Here is a 13,023-nt window from a genome sequence, read left to right on the forward strand (position 1 = left end):
TAGGTTGTACAAAAATAGCCTATTAGCTATTTTTATTCGTCTTGTCAAAATACTAAATTCGTTTGACATTTTTCTGTTAACACAGTAGGAAAAGTGTCGCAGAGAAAAATAAATAAATACGACATCTGTCATTTAAAATTATAGGCTAAGCAAAATATAAACAAAACCGAGTTGAACGCATTGCTTTGCTCCATCCTTATTCTGCTGTCACTCATCGACAACCTGCCTGTTCTGTCTGAGGGCCGTATATTTACCACAGGTACAGCCTGCTCTGAGCATCGTTATGCACATGCTGCGCACAGACCACACAAATAAAAGGCGTGTTACCGTCCGCTACCGCGTTTTATTCGGGAATTTTATCCCGCGGCGCAAAAAATCTGGTCGGGAGAGCCGCGGGAATGCAGAGCTCTAACTCCTATCTCTCACCCTCCAACAGCGCCTCCTGCTGGCAGAGAATGCATTTGCATATATGCCACCACAAATAGAGTGCAAGTCTGTGGGAAACACCGCTGGAGTAGTAGACATGACGTGAGCAGGCTTGGCAGGCATGACGTTAGCAGGCCCTGGAGTAGCAGACATGACGTGAGCTGGCTGTGGCTTGTCAGACATAATGTGAGCAGGCTTTGACTTGACAGGCGTGGCGTGAGCAGGTTCTGGCTTGCTAAGTGCTGCGGGACTGTGGGTAGCCTCATCCACAGTTCCCACAGTGAATGGGGATCCACTCAGCAGTAAGGCATAGTCTATATATTCGGCAAGGGACCAGTGGACTTTTCCCCCAGGAAGCTGGGAGGAAATGGGCTCATTAAGACTCACCCGAAAAATGTAAAAAAAAAAAAACCCAGTTAGAAAGTAAAAAAAAATACATAATCAACATAATCTTCTATGGCCCGTTTGCCTTGTCGAAGGCGCAAGAGACAAACTGCTGGGTTCATGTTAGGTCTAGCTTTCTGTAACAATTGTGTAACAAAAGTTGTGATGATGAACCCAAGTGTAGTTTATTTAAAGAAGGTGAAATCCGAACAATAAACAAACGAAGACTTGACTTGAAACAGACTTGACTTGAAACTAGTGACGGGCGCCTTCGAAACACTGCTTCACGAAGCTTCGAAACATTTGCAAATCTTTTGTTTCGAATCAGTGTTTCGGAGCGCGTATCAAACCGGCCAGGTCACGTGATTTTAGCAAATGAAGCTTCGTTACGTCACACTGTTTCAAAACGTTTCGAAACTCCGATGGTTCACCACTAGGGGGTGTTGATCTCAAAGTGAACCCATGAACCACTTCTGGGCTGTGTTCAGCCCCGACAAAAACGTTTTTTAAACGGAAACGGTGGTGCATTGAGAGTTGCATCTTGCCTGCTGGTTTTTATAGACAGCTCTAATGAAAACACTTATTTAATTAAATAATTACATAAATCAATTAATTAAATAATTAATTTACTTCATTGTGTCTTAAGGGTCTGCTGAAAAATGTAATCTAATCTAATTACAATAGGCTACTACTTAATTTTTGGACGTAATCCAGATTGCATGTAATAATCAGTTACTACGCAGCACTATTAATGCTGATTTAGTATATGGACAAGACATTTGTTATTTCAGTTATTTCAGCAATGAGTACGAGATTTTTTTTTTTGTGACACGTTGGGGGAGGGGCGTCATTTGTTGACGTCACGACGTCGCTTTCAGTCTATTGGCTGCTGTACTTCCTTGTTTACCGTCTTGTCCACGGCCAACAGAGCTGCGGAAATAATCATTATTGCAGTTAATGGCGCGATAAGCACATGCGATAGCAGCGATATAATACACACAGCTGTCAATCAAGGCGACATATTTGAAGCTGTCGTGTAGTGTGCTCGCTCTCCGCGCGGCTTTAGAGGATTAAAGAGCGATGATGGCGTCCAGCTATAACGCGAAGGATGAGGACGGTCATCATCCGGGATCGGTGGGCTCCGGCGGCCCGGGCGCCGTCAAGAGCAAGAAGCCCGATAACACGGCCTTTAAACAGCAACGTCTGCCCGCCTGGCAGCCCATTCTGACCGCGGGCACCGTCCTGCCCGCCTTCTTTATGATCGGACTCATCTTCATCCCCATCGGCATCGGACTCCTCGTCACCTCTAACAACATCAAAGAGTTTGAGGTGCGTACCGTCACCATAGCAACGTCTGCCCGCCTGGCAGCCCATTCTGACCGCGGGCACCGTCCTGCCCGCCTTCTTTATGATCGGACTCATCTTCATCCCCATCGGCATCGGACTCCTCGTCACCTCTAACAACATCAAAGAGTTTGAGGTGCGTACCGTCACCATAGCAACACCATACTGCGTTATTAGGGCTCTGTGGTCATGTACGGCGGATGACGGGTCGTTGTGTGGTACTGTAACTCGTGTCGGTTCTGTTGTAGATCGACTACACTGGTGTTGACATGTTCAGTCCGTGTTTCAACTGCTCGCAGAACTACAGCTGGAACAGCTCTAGTGCGTGTACCTGCTCTGTGCCCTTCACCCTAGACCAGCCTTTCGAGGTAAACTACCCTCTTCCTCATTTTCATCCACCTGCAACCACACTAGAAAGCCTTGAACACTTTCTGTAATTCTGCATAAATTTGGTTACTTGACGATCAGATGTCTTCTAACTAAATAAAGAACCCAATTTGACAAGTAACTTAAAGGTCATTAGAGTGAATGTCTGGTTTGACCAACCTGAGCAGCAATAACAGCAACCAAAACCCCATTTCTCCATTAAGAACTGAGTGGTGTTGGTGGTCTCGCTCAGATGAACTGTCTGTGATCTTTGTGTTCTTTAGCAGTAGTTCTAATGGTTTAGAGTCGGGACTTTGAATCGTTTCATTTCTGCTGCTTTCAGTGATGGCAAGCCGTCCTGTTTCATGAATACCAAGTCAGCCACAAACCATTACACTTCCTCCACTGTCAACTTTACAGTTTTGGATGAGGTTCCTATTTTTGTGTGCAATGTGTGTTTTTTTCCAGAATGTCTTGAAATGCATCATCTGAACATCTTGAGATGTGGTAACTGTAGTATAAGCAGAATAATTGACTCCAGTTTGTTGAATTATTAGAAAATAATGCACACCTGAGTAGGGGTGTGCGATATTGACAAAAAATGATATCTCGATATTTTATGGGATTTTATCGATAACGATAATTAGACGATATTTTGCTGAGTGTGTTATTGTGCTGGTACCTTAAGGACTGCCGAAGACAGCTGACTCCTAATGTTTTTAGAAATTAATCTTTTCCAATAAGTTTAAACTGATTTTTGCATTTTATGGGCATTTTAAGCTTTTTTCCCCCTAACTGAAATTATGCCTTTTAAATTCGAATATAATTCGAATTTTGATAATATTTAAGTAGAAAATTCGAATTTAGTTTCAGTCATTTTGACAGCCCTACACCCGAGGCACACTCTGCTTAGCGACGGGGCCGCATCAGCACCTCGGATGTGCATTATATTCTAATAATTCAATGGCCCGTCGTCAATTATTCCTTACTTAAAAGAACTGTTTTCTATGTGTATATACTGTATTTAAAAATGTAATTTATTTCTGTGATGCGCAGCTGGATTTTCAGCATCATTACTCCAGTCTTCAGTGTCACATGATCCTTCAGAAATCATTCTAATATGCTGATTTGCTGCTCAAGAAACATTTCTGATTATTATCAATGTTGAAAACAGTTGTGCTGCTGCTTTTTTTTTTTTTTTTTTTGGTGAAAACCTTGATACTTTTTCAGGATTCTTTGATGAATAGAACGTTTTTGTAATATTATAAATGTCTTTACTGTCACTTTTGATCAATTTAATGCATCCTTGCCTGTATATAAGTATTAATTTATTTTAAAAAAATCATACAAACCCCAAACTTTTGAACTGAAATATTTAATTTGGCATTAATGTAAATAGTCTGTTCATTGGTTTGTACTGTTGCTTGCTTTGGTATTGATTGTTCAGCCAAAATAACATAAAACATATATAAATATATCTTTCCAAAAAAGTTCCAGTCGTCAAAAACATGTGATACTTTTGAATTGTTGCACAATGGATTGTGAAAATTACACAGTAATTTATTTGATACCTCAAATCAAATTAAATATGGCATGCCGACAATTATGTGCCTAAACTTTCGAATATGAAAGTCCAAAAATCAAACTTGATTGAGGGGCATGAGCCAAAAGTAAATGTTGCATTATACCCAAACATATTATAATAAAATATATTAAATAAAAAATAATAAAAAATGTAAATATATTAATATAATAATATTTTTATATTGTTTATTTTTTTCAGTCAAATTCACTTCTCTCTCTCACACACACACACACACACACACACACACACGTATATAAATATAAATTAGAAATGTAGATATGCTTCAATGTTATGTTTAATTCCTATTTTTTCCCTCTTCCTCTTGTGATATGGCCTGAGGTCATCACAGGCCAACTTGGAGTCTGTTTTGGGCATTTCTTGTCTATACTGTTGAAACAGAGGCGGCTCTTTATAGTTGGATATATTTATCTGTAGGTCTATTAGGTTGCAATATTTACTTGGTCTGTGGACAGTTTATTGGTCAAATAAATCGTCTAATGTGGCATTAGCTCTCATGTATTATGCATTAGCATTTTAGAGGAGATTTTATTGATCATGCTTTTCAATTGGTTAAAATAGAATTGTTTCCCGCTCATACGTTAACAGGTTTCAGATCACTTATGTATAAACTGCCTGCGAATGTGCATCTATAAATAACAGAAATAGCCCCAGGACAAAAGATTTTGTGCCTTGTCACCTGATGATTTTTTCATATTTTCTACATATACAATATCTTTTCTATTTTTTACATCTTTTCTTTTGTAGAGTAATGTTTTTATGTACTATGGGCTCTCCAACTTCTATCAAAACCATAGACGTTATGTCAAATCAAGAGATGACAGTCAGCTGAATGGAGATAAAAGCTCTTTACTGGTGAGTAGTTTGAGGATCTTTATGATGACTGACTAAAACTCAAGTAAAATTTCCTGGCATTCAGTTTTTAAAAGTACTTTAATTTTGTTGTGTATAATGACATGGTGTTGCTGAACATTCTAAAAAAATTTTATGAAAGATCTGATATAGGGCTGGGCTATATGCTTATTTGCTTCATTAAACAGTTGTCATTTTTCTTGATGGCTTGATGCCAATCATGACAAGCATATAGCTAATAATTTGTAAAACTGTCATTGAATGAAAGCACAGGATGTCATATTGTTTTCAAGTGTTCAAGTCTTTGTTCTGCAGAACCCAAGTAAAGAGTGTGAACCCTATCGAACGAGTGATAAGAAGTCCATTGCTCCCTGTGGTGCCATTGCTAACAGTCTCTTCAATGGTAAGACGAATTCTAACGCTTGTTGCCAGGTTCACATGTAGAGCTTTCACACTGACATTAGCGGGGTCCCAAATGATGCACTATACACTCGGCCAGCTAGTGTAGAAATATCTTCACTTGTGGTGCATGTTTGGGAGAGAATCTCAATGCATAGCGGTTCAATGAATGGATGATCTTGCGACACAACCATTTACATAAGCGCTGCACTGTTTACAGCAGAGGAAAAGCGCCGCTGTACACAAACTGAGCCACACACAACAGTCTTTGTAACAAATATGTCTGCAGATTTCAACATAAATGAGGAGATACATCTTTTGTACAGCGCTTTTTTGTGCACACCTGAACGTGCTGTGAAGAGCTATTTGGAAGATATTTTGTGAAGAAAGACTCATATGTTTTTATAAAATTTGGTTTAAACCACTGAAGCCACATGGATCGCTTTTATGATGAATTTATGACCTTTTTGGAGCTTGAAGGTTTTGATTACCATAGACTACACGATTAATCACAATAAAACCGAACTCCATCTCTGCATCTGCTCTGAGTTTTGGTCATGTTAATGTGCATTTGGGCAACGCTTCATGCGGCAACTATCCTCCAATTTTTTATTGAGAAATCGCTTATAAACCAGCTGCTGTCAACAAAAGAGAAGTTTTAAAGGCTGCCTGCAGTTTTGTGTCAAAATAAAAGTTCAGTGTAAAGTTTGTAAATGAAGAAGTTAAGACAGCCATAAATATTAGTATTGTAATTTTACAGTTGTGATGTAAAATTATGATGATGATGATGATTATTATTATTATTTTCTTAAATATTTAAATATTAAAAATAGTATTAGTATTAAACAGTATTAAATATTTTTACAGTAGTTATAATAATAATAATGATTTAATACTAAAATATTACATATTTTAAAATATGTTTTACAGTAATAATAATAATATTATTATTATATAGCTTTATTAACATGTAACCACAAAATTTGAGCCAAATCGTGCAGCCCTAGAAGCACAGCAAATCTGGAATTTTAAATTGTTAAAGAGTTTTCATCTGAAAAATCGCCCTAACTTAGACTTTCAAAGGATGTAAATTCCTCAGGTTTTATTTAAAAGAAAAAAAAATTTAATTTGTTTTCCAAAGATAAACAAAAGTTCATTCAGAAGGTCATTTGTGGTGCTCATAGTAAAAGCCAATGGAATCTTCAGTTTGGCTTAATCTGTGAGTTTCCACCCACGGCGCCGTCATTGTGATTTTGCAAGCGACAACGGTGTACCATCTCTAATGGCATGGCGAAAGTTTGAGCAAAACATGCTAACTGTTCTGTCAGCTGTCTTTGGCTGCACAGACGAGCACAGAACACTGTTTAGAGTCCCAGCCTCAGAGGAGACAAGAAAGCAGTGGATTTATTGATTTATTTACTGTATATTGCTGCTGCCACACAGATCTAAAATAAACATGCGATTTATTTCCCAGCTGTTTACCTTCACAGACATAACCGACTGTTCTGTGGGGTATTTTGAGCTGAAACTTCACAGAAACATTCTGGGGACACCAGAGACTTATATTACATATTGTAAAAAGGGGCATAATATGTCTCCTTTAAAATAAATATCACTGCTTACACAAGCTGTGTGAAACAGACCTAAGGTCTAAGTCATTTGTTTCATAATTGTAGATACTTTGGAGCTGTTTTATATCCATCCAAACGGAAGCAGGATAGCTATTCATCTGATGAAGACGGGCATTGCTTGGTGGACTGACAAGCATGTGAAGTTCAGAAACCCAGGAGGAAACCACAACAACCTCTCCATTGTGTTCCAAGGTACATAAAGCTAAACCCTATATATCCTACTGGTCACAAATTTCAAAGGCCTCTAAATACTCAACATGATCAAAACTTTCCTGAAAAATCTACTTTTTGCTGTCAAATCTTTACTGGTTTTTATAAAGTACACATAAGAATAATTTTTATATTTCAAGATGAACACTTACTGGACTGAAGCAACTTGATTATCCAGAAATCATTTTTTAGAAACCTCATGTTCAAATGTGAGTCTCAAATCTGATCATCAGGCTTTTGAGGAATGTTTATTTGTTCAGCTCTCAATCACCATTATATTGCATTGCATTATGTTTTGATCATAAATCTAAGCATTTAAATATCATCTTACTCCCATATTATTGGAGATATAGAGTGATGACTGATATCTGCTATACTGTTATAAAGATCTCATTGATTAACATTACAAGCATCAGAATTTCAGCTTACTTTTTGGTCATATAAATATCACCAAATTGCACATTTTTGCTCCGTTTGAGCCTCTGAATAAAACTGAGGTGTTTATTCCTTCATATTCTTACTGTGTCTTACTATATTATGAGCCATAAAAGCCTGATGTGTCCAATATAATAGTCATTCAGTCTGTAATATTGCTAACCAGCGTTATTGGTCATCACAGAAACAAGTAAACCGGTAAACTGGCACAAACCCGTTTACGAGCTGGACCCGTCTGATCCAGAGAACAACGGGTTCATCAATGAGGATTTCATCGTGTGGATGAGAACCGCTGCTCTCCCCACCTTCAGAAAACTCTACCGCATCATTCAGAAGAAGAAGGTCAACATGACCCCGACACTACCGCCAGGAAACTACAGCCTGGAAGTGACCTACAGTATCCTTGAGAAATGCATTACCAAAATGAAGACTCTTAATTAAAATGCTCTGGTTTACTGTATTTGGAGTTATTGCACCTTTTAAAAAGTGCTTATTGTCAAATTAATAAATTATCAGATGTGAGTATGCTGTAAAGAAAATGTAAATAAAACTCCAAAAAATTATTATAGGGGTACATTTTACAAGAAAACACTATTTCAGTTTTTCAGCTTCAAAATTTAACCTTTAATTCAAAGTTTTACTTTGCAATTATCCATGAAGTTTACTAGCAATTTCTGAGTAAAAATAGTTTCAAAGTAAATCCTACACCATTTTTTTCCCCCCAGTGTAGCTGCTCGAAACAGGCTCTATGAGATTAACATATGCATCTAAACCACATCCATATCTATTTTATATCATGTTTATATCTTTCACGTTTATAACTTAAGCCAAGACACTACAGACAAAAACTTTTTCATGCACTGGGGATATTTTGGGGTTTTGGACTGTTTGGCTTTTCATAATGCCTTCTTTCAGACTAGTGGAAAGAAAACGTCCAAAATCACTCTTACGTGTTTGTTATTGCACTTTATCTATTTATGTCTGTAGATTACATATCTATAAAGTAGATATGTAACAAAAAAAAAAAACTTATCTATAAAGGCTTTCCAGTTTTATCCCTGTTTTTAGTCTAAATGTTTTTACACAGGGTCTGTTCATATATCACTTACATTTTATTCCTAAATACAGGGGGAAAATTGTTTTTTTTTCTGGCTGTTGACAGTATAATCTGATTTATAGAGTGATAAATAAGGAAATCCAAAATCCCCTCTGTAAAAACCTTTGACTACTATGTCAACAAAATCAAACAGTTTTGAGCCTGGCTTTATGGAAACATATGCAAATTAGTGCATATTTAATTAGACAATGCCTAATTTTCATATGTAAACAGTATTTCAAAGTTGCAACTCTTAATGTAAACATTCAACAGGGAAAGTATAGTGATATCTATTAGTTACATTTTGGTGTCTTGCCTTAAAGGGACATTTCACCCCGAAATGAAAATCGGACTTTTCCAGGTTTTAAGTGCTATAATCAGGTCCCTGGTGCATCTACCAACCAAGGAAACGTGTAAAAGATTAACCCAGTAACTTTGATTTGGGAAGCCTTTTTCTGCAAGCGTCTGAAAAAACGAGCGCGTCTGATTTCGCTCCCTTGGTGACGTGGCAAAGGGATCTCATTATAATATTACCGCCCCTTAATCTGTAAGTTTACACCCACAGCGCCGCTCATTTGCATTTAAAGAGACGGGCACGAAAAACAGCGTGTTTCTGCTTCCACTCAAAATAGGCATTTTCAAAATGATATAATGATCTGTGGAGTATTTTGAGCTGAAACTTCACAGACACATTCTGGGGACACCAGAGACTTATATTACATATTGTAAAAAGGGGCATAATATGTCTCCTTTAATGAAATAAATGGAAAAATACAACAGCTGTTAAAATATGTTTGAAAGGGAACAAATGTATGTTGAAATAATTCGAAGAGATTCTTTAATAATGTGAACCCAGATTACCCAGTGCGCAGCTTTGATGGCCGCAAGCGCATGATCCTCAGCACGATTTCCTGGATGGGAGGGAAGAACCCTTTCCTGGGCATTGCCTACATCACAGTGGGCTCCGTGTGTTTCTTCCTGGGAGTGGTGCTACTGATCATCCACCATAAATATGGCAACCGCAACAACAATGCTGACATTCCTAATTAACTGCATAATTATCAGCACACCGCAGTCTGTACACTGACTCGAGATTAAAGTCTGGTCTATCTGTCATATATCTCATGCTGCTGTACACACACAGGTGCCCAGAGGGACTACTTGCACACTTATTGTGTATGCACTGGAAGTTTTCAATGAGCTGTTTCAAGCGTTTATTTCATCCACACCAAAGCTTTATATTTTATGATCTTTCTACATGAAGTATTTTAGAGTAACTGGTTCATGTGTAGTCATATAGTATGACTGTATTTAAACGAATCCTACCACAAAAACATGTCCAGGCCATATTTGACCCCAAAATAATAATAATGATGTTTTATATATTGCGTATGTATATTTGATTTTGAGGTTAAATATGTTTTTGACAGGCTTTGTGAGATTCACCCTTTTGGGGATTATTGCTAATGGTATGGTACGATCACAACAGTCGTGGATTTTTAATCAGTGATTTATATATATGAGAATGCATTATTTCTGATAGTTTGACTCATGCATATCAGCAAGGACTGTGTTACTGTATTTTTTGAAATGCTAAACTGTGAGCATCTAGATATGCTTAAAGCTAATGTTCATTTACTATTATTATTTTAGTTACTTCTTTGAAAAACTTGTTCTGTGCAATGTGTATTTAAAACTTGCAACTGCTAAGAGATCCTTTATGCAGCTCATGTCTGTTATTGAGCTAAAGTCATGTCATGTACTCAAGAGTTGTGTGATAATAAACAACAAACGCATGAGTGCTGTGGTGCTTTTAGGACTTACACCTGCCTCGGGACTGCAGGTCAAGTACAAACGTCTGGTGTCTGGCCTGTAGTTCACTGCAGGAAAAAAAATAAAATATAAGAGCACAATATAACAGCCTCCCTCAATTTATCGCCAGACTGCTGTAAGCAGAATGTGCCTGTAGCTCGCTGCAGGAAATTTGGTCTTTTTCCTGGAAAAGTCTTGATTTGCCACTGAAATGTAATTTACACAACTGCTGCTACTATTTTTACTATTTTTTTTAGATCGCCAATACCTTCTCCTACTGTTGTACCACACAAAAACTGTGGACAAGGCAGATGTTGGGAATTTATTTTATATATCTTTTAAAGATTTAAATTAGTGTAAAGACTCAGTGTTTTTTTTGGTTACACTTTATTTCGATAGTCCACTTTAGACATTCTACTAACTATAAGTAACTTTGTAACTACATGTCAACTAATTCTCATTAATTTGCAACTACATGTCTACTAACTCTCAGAGTAGACTGTTAGGGTAGGTTTAGGGTTAGTAGAATAAGTTGACAAAGAAAGTGTTGGAAGATATTAAGCAGACAGTTTACTAATACTCTACTAACTGCTAGTTTACATGTAGTTGCAAAGTTACTTGCTGTTAATAGAATGTCTAAAGTGGACTATCGAAATAAAGTGTTACCTTTTTTTTTTTTTTTATTACACCTGGAAGAGCCTAGTAATGTCATTTTAATTAAATTTTTTTTTTTTTGTGATTTTATAATTTAGTCGAACACAAAGCGTTTGTAAATTTAAGAAAGAAATTTGGTTTTAGGTGTAACCTCCTCAAGTTCTTGAACCTTTCTCTTATGAGTCGTAAACTAAAACATGCTTATCAATAATAGTATTTAACTAAACGCCTTGTGCGCCAGTTTAAAAAAGTTGCACAAAAATATCCATGACATAAATAAATAAATAAAAATAAAAAAGTAATAAAAAGGTTCTATAATAATATTTTTTTCATCTTTCACTGACATTGATCATTTTACCAACATCAGTCCTGATCATAACAACAAAAAATCATTTATTTTCAGGATTTTAACACTTTGCCAGGTTGTTTACGTAATGTGACAGTTTTTTTTTTTTTTTTTGTATAGAAAAAAAGTTATTTTCCATATACTAAATGCTAAGCAGATTTTTGGGGGATTATTACACTCATGTATATGCCAATTATTAGCAATATGTTTGTATTAAGAAATCTGTGCGTGTGTGAGTATGTTATTCTTATTATTTTTTATTTAGTCATTTAGCAGACGCTTTTATCCAAAGCGACTTACAAATGAGGAAAAACTAAGTGCAGTAGCTAAATAAATAAATATACATACTCACACACGCACAGCTTTCATATTTTACACCTTTCTGGAGTTTTATTTTAGGTTTTGATGTCCTTAAGAATATATATTTGCGGTATAAGTACCAAAAGCCATCTCAATATATTTTTACAGCTCCTCTCTCAGGAGCTCTGCTGAGAACAGGTCGATTTTGGCCTGTCTAATTAATATTCATGAGCCTCTCTTCTGACTGGCCTGTTGTTTTCTGAGTGACGCACGGCCAGGCCAACCACAGCTAACTAGGGTCAGCCGATGTCACAGCACTAGCTGGAGGCAGCAAAACAAAGGGGAAACTGGAGGCGGCCCATTCAAACCAGCGCAGATTCGGCTACATAAGGAGCTTAAAATATCATCTTGTGGTTTGGCAAAAGGAGAGTGGGACTGTGGGCGTTGCTCGGGATGGTGACTAAAGGCGGTGACTTGAGTAGGGGAAGTCACAACGGTTCGTGAAAAATCACAGCTACTTTATGCAGGCTGTGTGCATTTGACTGTGGATTGACTGTTTTGAAACTTATATGGTAGTTACATAGCACCTAGACCCCAGTTATCATGAAAAAAGCCAAGAAATTTCAGTTTTAACAATATGGGACCTTTAATACAAAGAATACATTCTTAATACAAACCACACTCTGATATTCATACCAATACCCACACACTTATAATTACATAATTTCAATTCATTGGGAGATATATACAGTTGAACGCGAATCTTTTTTCGAGTCATTTAAATGAACGCGAATCTGTCCGAACGAACCGATTCTCTAAAGAACCGGACCTCTCAAACGCTTCTGTCCAGTAGGCGGCAGCAATGCGCCTCTCGCTGCAGAGCCGAGCAGAAGAAGGAAGTGACATTTTCGAGTGTCCTTGTGCTGGTGCGGCTTCCTGAACACTGCGGGCTAAAGGAGAAATTATCACCATGTTTAGGCACTTAAGGGTGAGATTTAAGCGTTTTATGCGTGTCCTCATTGCATTTATGTGAAGAAAGCGATTGATTGTCTTTTCAGAACACAGCTTGATTAGATTTGAGCGGAATTAGCAGCGCCGTTAGCCTAGCAACAGCTCTCATGACCTCCTGCTCATGACAGGAATATCGAGTATTTTATTTTTTATA

At 37.3% G+C, this 13,023-nt stretch overlaps 2 protein-coding genes across 2 annotated transcripts in view; both read left to right on the top strand.

Moving 5' to 3' along the window:
* Positions 1 to 1,679: 1,679 nt before the first annotated feature.
* tmem30aa (transmembrane protein 30Aa) lies at positions 1,680 to 10,033 on the top strand. The gene is made up of 7 exons (XM_016576527.1): positions 1,680 to 2,139; positions 2,403 to 2,522; positions 4,871 to 4,978; positions 5,291 to 5,378; positions 7,051 to 7,197; positions 7,835 to 8,047; positions 9,603 to 10,033. The coding sequence occupies exons 1-7, from the start codon at positions 1,891 to 1,893 to the stop codon at positions 9,794 to 9,796; spliced, it is 1,119 nt and encodes a 372-aa protein (XP_016432013.1). The 5' UTR covers positions 1,680 to 1,890; the 3' UTR covers positions 9,797 to 10,033.
* Positions 10,034 to 12,732: 2,699 nt separating this feature from the next.
* Positions 12,733 to 13,023, top strand: part of cox7a2a (cytochrome c oxidase subunit 7A2a) — a 5,145-nt gene continuing 4,854 nt past the window's right edge. The window contains exon 1 of the mRNA XM_016576528.1: positions 12,733 to 12,846. Coding sequence (XP_016432014.1) covers positions 12,829 to 12,846 — 18 coding nt within the window. The 5' untranslated portion in view covers positions 12,733 to 12,828. The remainder of the gene's footprint in view (positions 12,847 to 13,023) is intronic.

This window comes from Sinocyclocheilus rhinocerous, unplaced genomic scaffold (genome assembly GCF_001515625.1).
Source record: "Sinocyclocheilus rhinocerous isolate Xijiao unplaced genomic scaffold, SAMN03320098_v1.1 scaffold2882, whole genome shotgun sequence".
NCBI classification, from domain to species: Eukaryota; Metazoa; Chordata; class Actinopteri; order Cypriniformes; family Cyprinidae; genus Sinocyclocheilus; species Sinocyclocheilus rhinocerous.